At 53.2% G+C, this 15825-nt stretch overlaps 1 protein-coding gene and 3 pseudogenes across 1 annotated transcript; all 4 read right to left on the reverse strand.

Moving 5' to 3' along the window:
* Positions 1-613: 613 nt before the first annotated feature.
* Positions 614-2098, reverse strand: LOC150067253 (PRAME family member 12 pseudogene; annotated as a pseudogene).
* Positions 2099-4744: 2646 nt separating this feature from the next.
* On the reverse strand, positions 4745-6229 carry LOC150067254 (PRAME family member 12 pseudogene; annotated as a pseudogene).
* Positions 6230-8846: 2617 nt separating this feature from the next.
* LOC150067255 (PRAME family member 12 pseudogene) lies at positions 8847-10331 on the reverse strand (annotated as a pseudogene).
* A 2603-nt stretch (positions 10332-12934) lies between these two features.
* Positions 12935-14425, reverse strand: LOC150067256 (PRAME family member 12-like). The gene is made up of 2 exons (XM_090353851.1): positions 14014-14425; positions 12935-13959 (listed from the first exon to the last, which is right to left on the reverse strand). The coding sequence occupies exons 1-2, from the start codon at positions 14423-14425 to the stop codon at positions 12935-12937; spliced, it is 1437 nt and encodes a 478-aa protein (XP_090209977.1).
* Between the last annotated feature and the right edge of the window lie 1400 nt (positions 14426-15825).

The raw sequence follows: 15825 nt of genomic DNA on the forward strand, positions 1-15825 counted from the left end.
ATTTAGTGCAAGTGCCTGTGTTTGTGCCAGGTCCTGGAACTGAATACAGTGGGGCTTTTGTGCGCATTGTCGCCTCTGTATTCCTGGAGCCACGGCTCCATTAAGACTTTCCTAGAAGTTCACTGGAGAAGAGCATCACATTGGCATTCCCTCAAAGGCCGGGACTGAATAGTGATCATCAGATATCACAATTGCAGAGTAGCGATGACTGAACACAAGAACAACTCTCAGCAAACGTGTGCTTTATCTCCGTTTTTATTTCCGATTTATTAATTGATCTATACAGTAGAGTCAGGGACAATAGGAAGAATGGATAGAGTACAAAAGCAGAGATGGCCCCTAGCACTTGGAGACATACAATGGTGTTGGAGTCTTTTGGAGAAACCCAAGTTGGGAGTGCTGAGGGAGCGTAGCCAGGAACATGCGGGCAGCCCCAAAGTGCTCGGAAAGGTGGCCAGTTCCCTAGGTCCGGCTGAAGGGCCAAGGGCAGAAACACATGCCCTTTGTCTTGCAGTGACCCTGAAGGTTGGGATGTGTGAGGATGGGGGAAGGACCTTAAAGCTAGGCTTTCATGGGTCAGGTCCACAGGAATGCTGGGGAGGGAGGCGCCCAATTACGCAGGCAGCGCAGACAGGCCAGGAAGTCCTTCCACTGTGAGCACCCAGGAGCCACGGGGCCCCAGGCTAACCATCTGGCACTTTCGGCGACGATGACAGAAATCGGCGCAGATCTGGAAGCGCTGGCTAGGCGTCGAGGAAGCTCTCCACGCTTGCAACAGGGGGCCCAGCATGAGAAGAAATCTCTCAAGGTGGATGCTCCCCAGGACCCCGTCGTCTTGAAAGTAGAAGCTCTCCAGAGGGGGAGGATAGATCCCTTGACTGAAACGGGCCAGCCTGGCAGTGTGGCTGAGCAGGGTACACAGGCTGCCCAAGGAGATGGGGTTTCCATAGAAACTGAAGAAGCCGAGCTGGGAGCACTGTCTGAGGGCGGGCAGGATGGCAGGGAGCTGGGCGTCGGTGAGGCCACAGTCCTCCAAGGCCAGGGTCTCCAGGGTCCCGGCCGCTTGCTCCAGCAGGGCTCGCAGGGGCTCCGGACTGAAGCGGCCCAGGCACACACTCCTCAGTCGCAGGCGCTGGAGCTGCCTGGCGCAGGCGCAGCCGGACAGAAACTTCAGGTCGTCTTCCTGCAGGGGACAGGAACTCAAAGACAGCGTCTTCAGAGCTGTCAGGCTCCCCAGGATGGCCGGCAGCTTTCCGTGGAGGAAGAAGACGTCGTGCACGTGAAGCTCCCGCAGACACTGCAGCCGCCCCAGGTGTGCTGCGTACTTGCGGGAGTACAGCGCGTTGAGGGCTCTGGAAGTGTACACCTGAGCACTCATCTTGGAGAAGTGGAGCACCCGAAGGTTCTGCATCTGGCTGAGCTGACGAGCAAAGGTTTTCATGGTCTCTCGACGCCAGAAACAGTCCACCACCAGTTCTTGGATGGAGTCCAGGCGCACTGGCCGCAGAGCCTTCCGCACTCTGGAGGTGCAGCCCGACAGGATCTGCAGCTTCTCGCACCGCAGCTGGACTCGCCCTCTCCTCTTCCGGGCCCACCGCAGCACGTAGGCCTGGAAAGCCCCCTGGGGGCCATCTTGGATGGTGAGGTCCAGGACTATGGTCAAGGGCCGCTCTTCAGTCCTTCGTGCATCGCAAGTCGCCGGGGGCCGGGGGCTCAGGGGGCCTGGAGGGGAGCTTCCGGCCAGAGAGGGGCAGCCCTGGGCCCGCATCTCGGAGGACACGCTTCGCAGATCCAGAACTTGCAGTTTCCAGCGACGCGGCCGATCTTTCTGGGCGAGCAACAGATCGAGTCCATCCAGGGCAGCCTTCAAGGCTTCCAGGTCTGGTGACCGCGTCACGGCCCCCAGGAGCAGGCAGGGGAAGGGCCAGGCCTGCACCATGGCCTTCAGCACCTCTGCGTGGCCCCCGGCATAGGCCTCCCTGAAGAGCCGGGGGAACAGCAGCCATGGCACATCCTCCAGGGTGTCACAGATGGACACCGAATGGCTCCTCACTAAGGCCTGCATGGCTAGACTCTCCAGGGTGGGTGGCGTCCCCATGTTCCTCTCGCTGGACAAGACCAGGATCCGGTGTGCAGGCAGGGCTCTCTCCGGTCCAGCAGCGTCAGGCTCTGACTGTGGACTCTGGGAAACTGCTGCTCTTCTCTGTGCCCCTGGGAGTCTTATAGCCCCAACGCAGCCCTTTCCAGCACCTATCTTCCAATAAAAGAACAGCCCCCCCCCCTCCCTTGGGATTTCTGAGTCACACCCAGCAACCCTACACTGGATAGGGTCCTGCACAGGGTGGATCCTAATCCCTTCAGATAGGATTATTGACATGCGAGTCACAGTGCCTGGCATCCATTTCTCACCTGTGAATGTGTAGACACAAAACGTTTCTACCCTAATATCCGGACAAGGCATATTATTGTGGCGAATTAATGCACCTACTGTTTGGCAGGTGGAACTGTAACCCCTCTATGCATTTCGTCGAAAATGAAAAATTACATTGAAATACATAGAAAAAGTTCCTCCCTTTTACTTTAAATCCCCAATACTATTCCACAGATGGTCCATTGCCCTGACTTGGGGTCAGGTTGTACGACCCTCAGCCTGCAAAATTGTGTAGAGTCTCCAGGAACTTTTTCGGAAAATTTTTGGTTTTCCTTCTTTCTCTACTTGTCTTCCTGCATGAATTCCTTATTTCCTTCCTTCCTTCCTTCCTTCCTTCATTCATTCCTTCCTTCCTTCCTTCCATCCTGCCTGCCTTTTCACCCCCTGCCTTCCTAACTTTAATCTCCCTACCTTCACAAGAGCTTTAATCCTGCCTTTTCGAACCTTTCCATTTTATTGGGTTCATGTATTAGAACAGGAACTCGGGGCTCTGAGCGGCTTTTGGTCTAGGTTAGTGCTCTAAAACTTGTCCAAAGCAATGGCTACAGAAACCTAGAAACTCTAAGGATCTGGATTGCCTAGATAGTCCTTGCAGTGTGATCCTCCCATCTCAAAACTCTGGAGACCCTGGATTCTTGGAATCCTAGGATGTTTTCTGAGGAGCTTGTTGGCGTCCAATTTTCTCACACACCTCTCTGCTTGTTGACATCTTCCTGGGATCCATGGTTCTCATGCTCCTGAAGGACAGAATTAGAGGCAGAAGCCACCTCAGTGTGGTGGGCATATTTCTCTCTTGCTCCTCGTTTCCAATGTTGTTGTTGTTGTCATTGGGTCTGGTTAGGCACCAAGTGAGTATTTCTCTGGAATAGCAAAGGAAATATAGTCTACCTTTTGCAGGCACATTTAATCATATCACGGTGGAAAATTCTCACCGCCCCCCCCAAAAGATGGATTGTACAACTAGTTCCCTGGCTTGATGGGTGGGGATTTGGAAGCCACACCCAGCACACCGAGCATGGTTTCACCCTCCAGAGCAAATCCAAGTGATTCTAGGCACCTATTTCCACCACAACAATTTAAATAGTGAAAATTCTCATGTAGAATAACATGGAGATGGGAAGGGTTTAACATCCTTTCACAGACTGTGTTTGGTTATCGATGTCCAAATTACCCTATAACATTTCCACTGTTCTTTCTTTCTTTCTTTCTTTCTTTCTTTCTTCCTTTCTTCCTTTCTTTCTTTCCTTCTTTCTTTCTTTCTTTCTATCTTTCTTTCTGTCTTTCTTTCCTTCTTTGACTGTTTCTTTTTTTTCCTTATGGGACCTAGCTCAGAAATCTAGGCTTTGGAGCTTTCAATGAAAATTTCAGCAAAGGCTGAAAGCCTTGGCCCAGGACCTGGTATTGTTCCTGACCTCTTCAGCTCAAGACTACCTCCAAACCCTTAAGCCACCACTTCACTTCCCATTTTCTAGGGGATCATTGGAGGTAGGAATCTCAAGATTTTATGGCCAGGGCTGAATTTGAAACTTGACACTTAGATCTCAGCCTCCTGAGGAGGTAGGATTCCAGGTGTGAGCAATCATGCTGGACTACTTTGCATTTTTCTGGAAAGCATGTTTGTGTGGTTGTGGGTGGGTGGGTGGGTGGGTGTGGGGTGTGGGTGTGGGTGTGGGGTGTGCACATGTGCGTACACACGACTTATTTAGTGCAAGTACCTGTGTTTGTGCCAGGTCCTGGAACTGAATACAGTGGGGCTTTTGTGCGCATTGTCGCCTCTGTATTCCTGGAGCCACGGCTCCATTAAGACTTTCCTAGAAGTTCACTGGAGAAGAGCATCACATTGGCATTCCCTCAAAGGCCGGGACTGAATAGTGATCATCAGATATCACAATTGCAGAGTAGCGATGACTGAACACAAGAACAACTCTCAGCAAACGTGTGCTTTATCTCCGTTTTTATTTCCGATTTATTAATTGATCTATACAGTAGAGTCAGGGACAATAGGAAGAATGGATAGAGTACAAAAGCAGAGATGGCCCCTAGCACTTGGAGACATACAATGGTGTTGGAGTCTTTTGGAGAAACCCAAGTTGGGAGTGCTGAGGGAGCGTAGCCAGGAACATGCGGGCAGCCCCAAAGTGCTCGGAAAGGTGGCCAGTTCCCTAGGTCCGGCTGAAGGGCCAAGGGCAGAAACACATGCCCTTTGTCTTGCAGTGACCCTGAAGGTTGGGATGTGTGAGGATGGGGGAAGGACCTTAAAGCTAGGCTTTCATGGGTCAGGTCCACAGGAATGCTGGGGAGGGAGGCGCCCAATTACGCAGGCAGCGCAGACAGGCCAGGAAGTCCTTCCACTGTGAGCACCCAGGAGCCACGGGGCCCCAGGCTAACCATCTGGCACTTTCGGCGACGATGACAGAAATCGGCGCAGATCTGGAAGCGCTGGCTAGGCGTCGAGGAAGCTCTCCACGCTTGCAACAGGGGGCCCAGCATGAGAAGAAATCTCTCAAGGTGGATGCTCCCCAGGACCCCGTCGTCTTGAAAGTAGAAGCTCTCCAGAGGGGGAGGATAGATCCCTTGACTGAAACGGGCCAGCCTGGCAGTGTGGCTGAGCAGGGTACACAGGCTGCCCAAGGAGATGGGGTTTCCATAGAAACTGAAGAAGCCGAGCTGGGAGCACTGTCTGAGGGCGGGCAGGATGGCAGGGAGCTGGGCGTCGGTGAGGCCACAGTCCTCCAAGGCCAGGGTCTCCAGGGTCCCGGCCGCTTGCTCCAGCAGGGCTCGCAGGGGCTCCGGACTGAAGCGGCCCAGGCACACACTCCTCAGTCGCAGGCGCTGGAGCTGCCTGGCGCAGGCGCAGCCGGACAGAAACTTCAGGTCGTCTTCCTGCAGGGGACAGGAACTCAAAGACAGCGTCTTCAGAGCTGTCAGGCTCCCCAGGATGGCCGGCAGCTTTCCGTGGAGGAAGAAGACGTCGTGCACGTGAAGCTCCCGCAGACACTGCAGCCGCCCCAGGTGTGCTGCGTACTTGCGGGAGTACAGCGCGTTGAGGGCTCTGGAAGTGTACACCTGAGCACTCATCTTGGAGAAGTGGAGCACCCGAAGGTTCTGCATCTGGCTGAGCTGACGAGCAAAGGTTTTCATGGTCTCTCGACGCCAGAAACAGTCCACCACCAGTTCTTGGATGGAGTCCAGGCGCACTGGCCGCAGAGCCTTCCGCACTCTGGAGGTGCAGCCCGACAGGATCTGCAGCTTCTCGCACCGCAGCTGGACTCGCCCTCTCCTCTTCCGGGCCCACCGCAGCACGTAGGCCTGGAAAGCCCCCTGGGGGCCATCTTGGATGGTGAGGTCCAGGACTATGGTCAAGGGCCGCTCTTCAGTCCTTCGTGCATCGCAAGTCGCCGGGGGCCGGGGGCTCAGGGGGCCTGGAGGGGAGCTTCCGGCCAGAGAGGGGCAGCCCTGGGCCCGCATCTCGGAGGACACGCTTCGCAGATCCAGAACTTGCAGTTTCCAGCGACGCGGCCGATCTTTCTGGGCGAGCAACAGATCGAGTCCATCCAGGGCAGCCTTCAAGGCTTCCAGGTCTGGTGACAGCGTCACGGCCCCCAGGAGCAGGCAGGGGAAGGGCCAGGCCTGCACCATGGCCTTCAGCACCTCTGCGTGGCCCCCGGCATAGGCCTCCCTGAAGAGCCGGGGGAACAGCAGCCATGGCACATCCTCCAGGGTGTCACAGATGGACACCGAATGGCTCCTCACTAAGGCCTGCATGGCTAGACTCTCCAGGGTGGGTGGCGTCCCCATGTTCCTCTCGCTGGACAAGACCAGGATCCGGTGTGCAGGCAGGGCTCTCTCCGGTCCAGCAGCGTCAGGCTCTGACTGTGGACTCTGGGAAACTGCTGCTCTTCTCTGTGCCCCTGGGAGTCTTATAGCCCCAACGCAGCCCTTTCCAGCACCTATCTTCCAATAAAAGAACAGCCCCCCCCCTCCCTTGGGATTTCTGAGTCACACCCAGCAACCCTACACTGGATAGGGTCCTGCACAGGGTGGATCCTAATCCCTTCAGATAGGATTATTGACATGCGAGTCACAGTGCCTGGCATCCATTTCTCACCTGTGAATGTGTAGACACAAAACGTTTCTACCCTAATATCCGGACAAGGCATATTATTGTGGCGAATTAATGCACCTACTGTTTGGCAGGTGGAACTGTAACCCCTCTATGCATTTCGTCGAAAATGAAAAATTACATTGAAATACATAGAAAAAGTTCCTCCCTTTTACTTTTAAATCCCCAATACTATTCCACAGATGGTCCATTGCCCTGACTTGGGGTCAGGTTGTACGACCCTCAGCCTGCAAAATTGTGTAGAGTCTCCAGGAACTTTTTCGGAAAATTTTTGGTTTTCCTTCTTTCTCTACTTGTCTTCCTGCATGAATTCCTTATTTCCTTCCTTCCTTCCTTCCTTCCTTCCTTCCTTCCTTCCTTCATTCCTTCCTTCCTTCCTTCCATCCTGCCTGCCTTTTCACCCCCTGCCTTCCTAACTTTAATCTCCCTACCTTCACAAGAGCTTTAATCCTGCCTTTTCGAACCTTTCCATTTTATTGGGTTCATATATTAGAACAGGAACTCGGGGCTCTGAGCGGCTTTTGGTCTAGGTTAGTGCTCTAAAACTTGTCCAAAGCAATGGCTACAGAAACCTAGAAACTCTAAGGATCTGGATTGCCTAGATAGTCCTTGCAGTGTGATCCTCCCATCTCAAAACTCTGGAGACCCTGGATTCTTGGAATCCTAGGATGTTTTCTGAGGAGCTTGTTGGCGTCTAATTTTCTCACACACCTCTCTGCTTGTTGACATCTTCCTGGGATCCATGGTTCTCATGCTCCTGAAGGACAGAATTAGAGGCAGAAGCCACCTCAGTGTGGTGGGCATATTTCTCTCTTGCTCCTCGTTTCCAATGTTGTTGTTGTTGTCATTGGGTCTGGTTAGGCACCAAGTGAGTATTTCTCTGGAATAGCAAAGGAAATATAGTCTATCTTTTGCAGGCACATTTAATCATATCACGGTGGAAAATTCTCACCGCCCCCCCAAAAGATGGATTGTACAACTAGTTCCCTGGCTTGATGGGTGGGGATTTGGAAGCCACACCCAGCACACCGAGCATGGTTTCACCCTCCAGAGCAAATCCAAGTGATTCTAGGCACCTATTTCCACCACAACAATTTAAATAGTGAAAATTCTCATGTAGAATAACATGGAGATGGGAAGGGTTTAACATCCTTTCACAGACTGTGTTTGGTTATCGATGTCCAAATTACCCTATAACATTTACACTCTTCTTTCTTTCTTTCTTTCTTTCTTTCTTTCTTTCTTTCTTTCTTTCTGTCTTTCTTTCCTTCTTTGACTGTTTCTTTTTTTTCCTTATGGGACCTAGCTCAGAAATCTAGGCTTTGGAGCTTTCAATGAAAATTTCAGCAAAGGCTGAAAGCCTTGGCCCAGGACCTGGTATTGTTCCTGACCTCTTCAGCTCAAGGCTACCTCCAAACCCTTAAGCCACCACTTCACTTCCCATTTTCTAGGGGATCATTGGAGGTAGGAATCTCAAGATTTTATGGCCAGGGCTGAATTTGAAACTTGACACTTAGATCTCAGCCTCCTGAGGAGGTAGGATTCCAGGTGTGAGCAATCATGCTGGACTACTTTGCATTTTTCTGGAAAGCATGTTTGTGTGGTTGTGGGTGGGTGGGTGGGTGGGTGTGGGGTGTGGGTGTGGGTGTGGGGTGTGCACATGTGCGTACACACGACTTATTTAGTGCAAGTACCTGTGTTTGTGCCAGGTCCTGGAACTGAATACAGTGGGGCTTTTGTGCGCATTGTCGCCTCTGTATTCCTGGAGCCACGGCTCCATTAAGACTTTCCTAGAAGTTCACTGGAGAAGAGCATCACATTGGCATTCCCTCAAAGGCCGGGACTGAATAGTGATCATCAGATATCACAATTGCAGAGTAGCGATGACTGAACACAAGAACAACTCTCAGCAAACGTGTGCTTTATCTCCGTTTTTATTTCCGATTTATTAATTGATCTATACAGTAGAGTCAGGGACAATAGGAAGAATGGATAGAGTACAAAAGCAGAGATGGCCCCTAGCACTTGGAGACATACAATGGTGTTGGAGTCTTTTGGAGAAACCCAAGTTGGGAGTGCTGAGGGAGCGTAGCCAGGAACATGCGGGCAGCCCCAAAGTGCTCGGAAAGGTGGCCAGTTCCCTAGGTCCGGCTGAAGGGCCAAGGGCAGAAACACATGCCCTTTGTCTTGCAGTGACCCTGAAGGTTGGGATGTGTGAGGATGGGGGAAGGACCTTAAAGCTAGGCTTTCATGGGTCAGGTCCACAGGAATGCTGGGGAGGGAGGCGCCCAATTACGCAGGCAGCGCAGACAGGCCAGGAAGTCCTTCCACTGTGAGCACCCAGGAGCCACGGGGCCCCAGGCTAACCATCTGGCACTTTCGGCGACGATGACAGAAATCGGCGCAGATCTGGAAGCGCTGGCTAGGCGTCGAGGAAGCTCTCCACGCTTGCAACAGGGGGCCCAGCATGAGAAGAAATCTCTCAAGGTGGATGCTCCCCAGGACCCCGTCGTCTTGAAAGTAGAAGCTCTCCAGAGGGGGAGGATAGATCCCTTGACTGAAACGGGCCAGCCTGGCAGTGTGGCTGAGCAGGGTACACAGGCTGCCCAAGGAGATGGGGTTTCCATAGAAACTGAAGAAGCCGAGCTGGGAGCACTGTCTGAGGGCGGGCAGGATGGCAGGGAGCTGGGCGTCGGTGAGGCCACAGTCCTCCAAGGCCAGGGTCTCCAGGGTCCCGGCCGCTTGCTCCAGCAGGGCTCGCAGGGGCTCCGGACTGAAGCGGCCCAGGCACACACTCCTCAGTCGCAGGCGCTGGAGCTGCCTGGCGCAGGCGCAGCCGGACAGAAACTTCAGGTCGTCTTCCTGCAGGGGACAGGAACTCAAAGACAGCGTCTTCAGAGCTGTCAGGCTCCCCAGGATGGCCGGCAGCTTTCCGTGGAGGAAGAAGACGTCGTGCACGTGAAGCTCCCGCAGACACTGCAGCCGCCCCAGGTGTGCTGCGTACTTGCGGGAGTACAGCGCGTTGAGGGCTCTGGAAGTGTACACCTGAGCACTCATCTTGGAGAAGTGGAGCACCCGAAGGTTCTGCATCTGGCTGAGCTGACGAGCAAAGGTTTTCATGGTCTCTCGACGCCAGAAACAGTCCACCACCAGTTCTTGGATGGAGTCCAGGCGCACTGGCCGCAGAGCCTTCCGCACTCTGGAGGTGCAGCCCGACAGGATCTGCAGCTTCTCGCACCGCAGCTGGACTCGCCCTCTCCTCTTCCGGGCCCACCGCAGCACGTAGGCCTGGAAAGCCCCCTGGGGGCCATCTTGGATGGTGAGGTCCAGGACTATGGTCAAGGGCCGCTCTTCAGTCCTTCGTGCATCGCAAGTCGCCGGGGGCCGGGGGCTCAGGGGGCCTGGAGGGGAGCTTCCGGCCAGAGAGGGGCAGCCCTGGGCCCGCATCTCGGAGGACACGCTTCGCAGATCCAGAACTTGCAGTTTCCAGCGACGCGGCCGATCTTTCTGGGCGAGCAACAGATCGAGTCCATCCAGGGCAGCCTTCAAGGCTTCCAGGTCTGGTGACAGCGTCACGGCCCCCAGGAGCAGGCAGGGGAAGGGCCAGGCCTGCACCATGGCCTTCAGCACCTCTGCGTGGCCCCCGGCATAGGCCTCCCTGAAGAGCCGGGGGAACAGCAGCCATGGCACATCCTCCAGGGTGTCACAGATGGACACCGAATGGCTCCTCACTAAGGCCTGCATGGCTAGACTCTCCAGGGTGGGTGGCGTCCCCATGTTCCTCTCGCTGGACAAGACCAGGATCCGGTGTGCAGGCAGGGCTCTCTCCGGTCCAGCAGCGTCAGGCTCTGACTGTGGACTCTGGGAAACTGCTGCTCTTCTCTGTGCCCCTGGGAGTCTTATAGCCCCAACGCAGCCCTTTCCAGCACCTATCTTCCAATAAAAGAACAGCCCCCCCCCTCCCTTGGGATTTCTGAGTCACACCCAGCAACCCTACACTGGATAGGGTCCTGCACAGGGTGGATCCTAATCCCTTCAGATAGGATTATTGACATGCGAGTCACAGTGCCTGGCATCCATTTCTCACCTGTGAATGTGTAGACACAAAACGTTTCTACCCTAATATCCGGACAAGGCATATTATTGTGGCGAATTAATGCACCTACTGTTTGGCAGGTGGAACTGTAACCCCTCTATGCATTTCGTCGAAAATGAAAAATTACATTGAAATACATAGAAAAAGTTCCTCCCTTTTACTTTTAAATCCCCAATACTATTCCACAGATGGTCCATTGCCCTGACTTGGGGTCAGGTTGTACGACCCTCAGCCTGCAAAATTGTGTAGAGTCTCCAGGAACTTTTTCGGAAAATTTTTGGTTTTCCTTCTTTCTCTACTTGTCTTCCTGCATGAATTCCTTATTTCCTTCCTTCCTTCCTTCCTTCCTTCCTTCCTTCCTTCATTCCTTCCTTCCTTCCTTCCATCCTGCCTGCCTTTTCACCCCCTGCCTTCCTAACTTTAATCTCCCTACCTTCACAAGAGCTTTAATCCTGCCTTTTCGAACCTTTCCATTTTATTGGGTTCATATATTAGAACAGGAACTCGGGGCTCTGAGCGGCTTTTGGTCTAGGTTAGTGCTCTAAAACTTGTCCAAAGCAATGGCTACAGAAACCTAGAAACTCTAAGGATCTGGATTGCCTAGATAGTCCTTGCAGTGTGATCCTCCCATCTCAAAACTCTGGAGACCCTGGATTCTTGGAATCCTAGGATGTTTTCTGAGGAGCTTGTTGGCGTCTAATTTTCTCACACACCTCTCTGCTTGTTGACATCTTCCTGGGATCCATGGTTCTCATGCTCCTGAAGGACAGAATTAGAGGCAGAAGCCACCTCAGTGTGGTGGGCATATTTCTCTCTTGCTCCTCGTTTCCAATGTTGTTGTTGTTGTCATTGGGTCTGGTTAGGCACCAAGTGAGTATTTCTCTGGAATAGCAAAGGAAATATAGTCTATCTTTTGCAGGCACATTTAATCATATCACGGTGGAAAATTCTCACCGCCCCCCCAAAAGATGGATTGTACAACTAGTTCCCTGGCTTGATGGGTGGGGATTTGGAAGCCACACCCAGCACACCGAGCATGGTTTCACCCTCCAGAGCAAATCCAAGTGATTCTAGGCACCTATTTCCACCACAACAATTTGTGAAAATTCTCATGTAGAATAACATGGAGATGGGAAGGGTTTAACATCCTTTCACAGACTGTGTTTGGTTATCGATGTCCAAATTACCCTATAACATTTACACTCTTCTTTCTTTCTTTCTTTCTTTCTTTCTTTCTTTCTTTCTTTCTGTCTTTCTTTCCTTCTTTGACTGTTTCTTTTTTTCCTTATGGGACCTAGCTCAGAAATCTAGGCTTTGGAGCTTTCAATGAAAATTTCAGCAAAGGCTGAAAGCCTTGGCCCAGGACCTGGTATTGTTCCTGACCTCTTCAGCTCAAGGCTACCTCCAAACCCTTAAGCCACCACTTCACTTCCCATTTTCTAGGGGATCATTGGAGGTAGGAATCTCAAGATTTTATGGCCAGGGCTGAATTTGAAACTTGACACTTAGATCTCAGCCTCCTGAGGAGGTAGGATTCCAGGTGTGAGCAATCATGCTGGACTACTTTGCATTTTTCTGGAAAGCATGTTTGTGTGGTTGTGGGTGGGTGGGTGGGTGGGTGTGGGGTGTGGGTGTGGGTGTGGGGTGTGCACATGTGCGTACACACGACTTATTTAGTGCAAGTACCTGTGTTTGTGCCAGGTCCTGGAACTGAATACAGTGGGGCTTTTGTGCGCATTGTCGCCTCTGTATTCCTGGAGCCACGGCTCCATTAAGACTTTCCTAGAAGTTCACTGGAGAAGAGCATCACATTGGCATTCCCTCAAAGGCCGGGACTGAATAGTGATCATCAGATATCACAATTGCAGAGTAGCGATGACTGAACACAAGAACAACTCTCAGCAAACGTGTGCTTTATCTCCGTTTTTATTTCCGATTTATTAATTGATCTATACAGTAGAGTCAGGGACAATAGGAAGAATGGATAGAGTACAAAAGCAGAGATGGCCCCTAGCACTTGGAGACATACAATGGTGTTGGAGTCTTTTGGAGAAACCCAAGTTGGGAGTGCTGAGGGAGCGTAGCCAGGAACATGCGGGCAGCCCCAAAGTGCTCGGAAAGGTGGCCAGTTCCCTAGGTCCGGCTGAAGGGCCAAGGGCAGAAACACATGCCCTTTGTCTTGCAGTGACCCTGAAGGTTGGGATGTGTGAGGATGGGGGAAGGACCTTAAAGCTAGGCTTTCATGGGTCAGGTCCACAGGAATGCTGGGGAGGGAGGCGCCCAATTACGCAGGCAGCGCAGACAGGCCAGGAAGTCCTTCCACTGTGAGCACCCAGGAGCCACGGGGCCCCAGGCTAACCATCTGGCACTTTTCGGCGACGATGACAGAAATCGGCGCAGATCTGGAAGCGCTGGCTAGGCGTCGAGGAAGCTCTCCACGCTTGCAACAGGGGCCCAGCATGAGAAGAAATCTCTCAAGGTGGATGCTCCCCAGGACCCCGTCGTCTTGAAAGTAGAAGCTCTCCAGAGGGGGAGGATAGATCCCTTGACTGAAACGGGCCAGCCTGGCAGTGTGGCTGAGCAGGGTACACAGGCTGCCCAAGGAGATGGGGTTTCCATAGAAACTGAAGAAGCCGAGCTGGGAGCACTGTCTGAGGGCGGGCAGGATGGCAGGGAGCTGGGCGTCGGTGAGGCCACAGTCCTCCAAGGCCAGGGTCTCCAGGGTCTCTCCCTCGGCCGCTTGCTCCAGCAGGGCTCGCAGGGGCTCCGGACTGAAGCGGCCCAGGCACACACTCCTCAGTCGCAGGCGCTGGAGCTGCCTGGCGCAGGCGCAGCCGGACAGAAACTTCAGGTCGTCTTCCTGCAGGGGACAGGAACTCAAAGACAGCGTCTTCAGAGCTGTCAGGCTCCCCAGGATGGCCGGCAGCTTTCCGTGGAGGAAGAAGACGTCGTGCACGTGAAGCTCCCGCAGACACTGCAGCCGCCCCAGGTGTGCTGCGTACTTGCGGGAGTACAGCGCGTTGAGGGCTCTGGAAGTGTACACCTGAGCACTCATCTTGGAGAAGTGGAGCACCCGAAGGTTCTGCATCTGGCTGAGCTGACGAGCAAAGGTTTTCATGGTCTCTCGACGCCAGAAACAGTCCACCACCAGTTCTTGGATGGAGTCCAGGCGCACTGGCCGCAGAGCCTTCCGCACTCTGGAGGTGCAGCCCGACAGGATCTGCAGCTTCTCGCACCGCAGCTGGACTCGCCCTCTCCTCTTCCGGGCCCACCGCAGCACGTAGGCCTGGAAAGCCCCCTGGGGGCCATCTTGATGGTGAGGTCCAGGACTATGGTCAAGGGCCGCTCTTCAGTCCTTCGTGCATCGCAAGTCGCCGGGGGCCGGGGGGCTCAGGGGGCCTGGAGGGGAGCTTCCGGCCAGAGAGGGGCAGCCCTGGGCCCGCATCTCGGAGGACACGCTTCGCAGATCCAGAACTTGCAGTTTCCAGCGACGCGGCCGATCTTTCTGGGCGAGCAACAGATCGAGTCCATCCAGGGCAGCCTTCAAGGCTTCCAGGTCTGGTGACCGCGTCACGGCCCCCAGGAGCAGGCAGGGGAAGGGCCAGGCCTGCACCATGGCCTTCAGCACCTCTGCGTGGCCCCCGGCATAGGCCTCCCTGAAGAGCCGGGGGAACAGCAGCCATGGCACATCCTCCAGGGTGTCACAGATGGACACCGAATGGCTCCTCACTAAGGCCTGCATGGCTAGACTCTCCAGGGTGGGTGGCGTCCCCATGTTCCTCTCGCTGGACAAGACCAGGATCCGGTGTGCAGGCAGGGCTCTCTCCGGTCCAGCAGCGTCAGGCTCTGACTGTGGACTCTGGAAACTGCTGCTCTTCTCTGTGCCCCTGGAGTCTTATAGCCCCAACGCAGCCCTTTCCAGCACCTATCTTCCAATAAAAGAACAGCCCCCCCCCCTCCCTTGGGATTTCTGAGTCACACCCAGCAACCCTACACTGGATAGGGTCCTGCACAGGGTGGATCCTAATCCCTTCAGATAGGGATTATTGACATGCGAGTCACAGTGCCTGGCATCCATTTCTCACCTGTGAATGTGTAGACACAAAACGTTTCTACCCTAATATCCGGACAAGGCATATTATTGTGGCGAATTAATGCACCTACTGTTTGGCAGGTGGAACTGTAACCCCTCTATGCATTTCGTCGAAAATGAAAAATTACATTGAAATACATAGAAAAAGTTCCTCCCTTTTACTTTTAAATCCCCAATACTATTCCACAGATGGTCCATTGCCCTGACTTGGGGTCAGGTTGTACGACCCTCAGCCTGCAAAATTGTGTAGAGTCTCCAGGAACTTTTTCGGAAAATTTTTGGTTTTCCTTCTTTCTCTACTTGTCTTCCTGCATGAATTCCTTATTTCCTTCCTTCCTTCCTTCCTTCCTTCCTTCCTTCATTCATTCCTTCCTTCCTTCCTTCCATCCTGCCTGCCTTTTCACCCCCCTGCCTTCCTAACTTTAATCTCCCTACCTTCACAAGAGCTTTAATCCTGCCTTTTCGAACCTTCCATTTTATTGGGTTCATGTATTAGAACAGGAACTCGGGGCTCTGAGCGGCTTTTGGTCTAGGTTAGTGCTCTAAAACTTGTCCCAAAGCAATGGCTACAGAAACCTAGAAACTCTAAGGATCTGGATTGCCTAGATAGTCCTTGCAGTGTGATCCTCCCATCTCAAAACTCTGGAGACCCTGGATTCTTGGAATCCTAGGATGTTTTCTGAGGAGCTTGTTGGCGTCCAATTTTCTCACACACCTCTCTGCTTGTTGACATCTTCCTGGGATCCATGGTTCTCATGCTCCTGAAGGACAGAATTAGAGGCAGAAGCCACCTCAGTGTGGTGGGCATATTTCTCTCTTGCTCCTCGTTTCCAATGTTGTTGTTGTTGTCATTGGGTCTGGTTAGGCACCAAGTGAGTATTTCTCTGGAATAGCAAAGGAAATATAGTCTACCTTTTGCAGGCACATTTAATCATATCACGGTGGAAAATTCTCACCGCCCCCCCCAAAAGATGGATTGTACAACTAGTTCCCTGGCTTGATGGGTGGGGATTTGGAAGCCACACCCAGCACACCGAGCATGGTTTCACCCTCCAGAGCAAATCCAAGTGATTCTAGGCACC

Source organism: Megascapheus bottae, chromosome 2, assembly GCF_031878675.1.
Source record: "Megascapheus bottae isolate mThoBot1 chromosome 2, mThoBot2.hap1, whole genome shotgun sequence".
NCBI lineage: Eukaryota > Metazoa > Chordata > Mammalia > Rodentia > Geomyidae > Megascapheus > Megascapheus bottae.

Bases quoted from the DNA above. Each gene is read 5' to 3' on its own strand.
- LOC150067256 (XM_090353851.1), bottom strand. From the start codon at position 14,425: ATGGGGACGCCACCCACCCTGGAGAGTCTAGCCATGCAGGCCTTAGTG. The intron at 13,960-14,013 runs GCACGAAGGACT...CTCACCATCAAG, and splicing joins GGCCCCCGGCGACTTGCGAT to ATGGCCCCCAGGGGGCTTTC.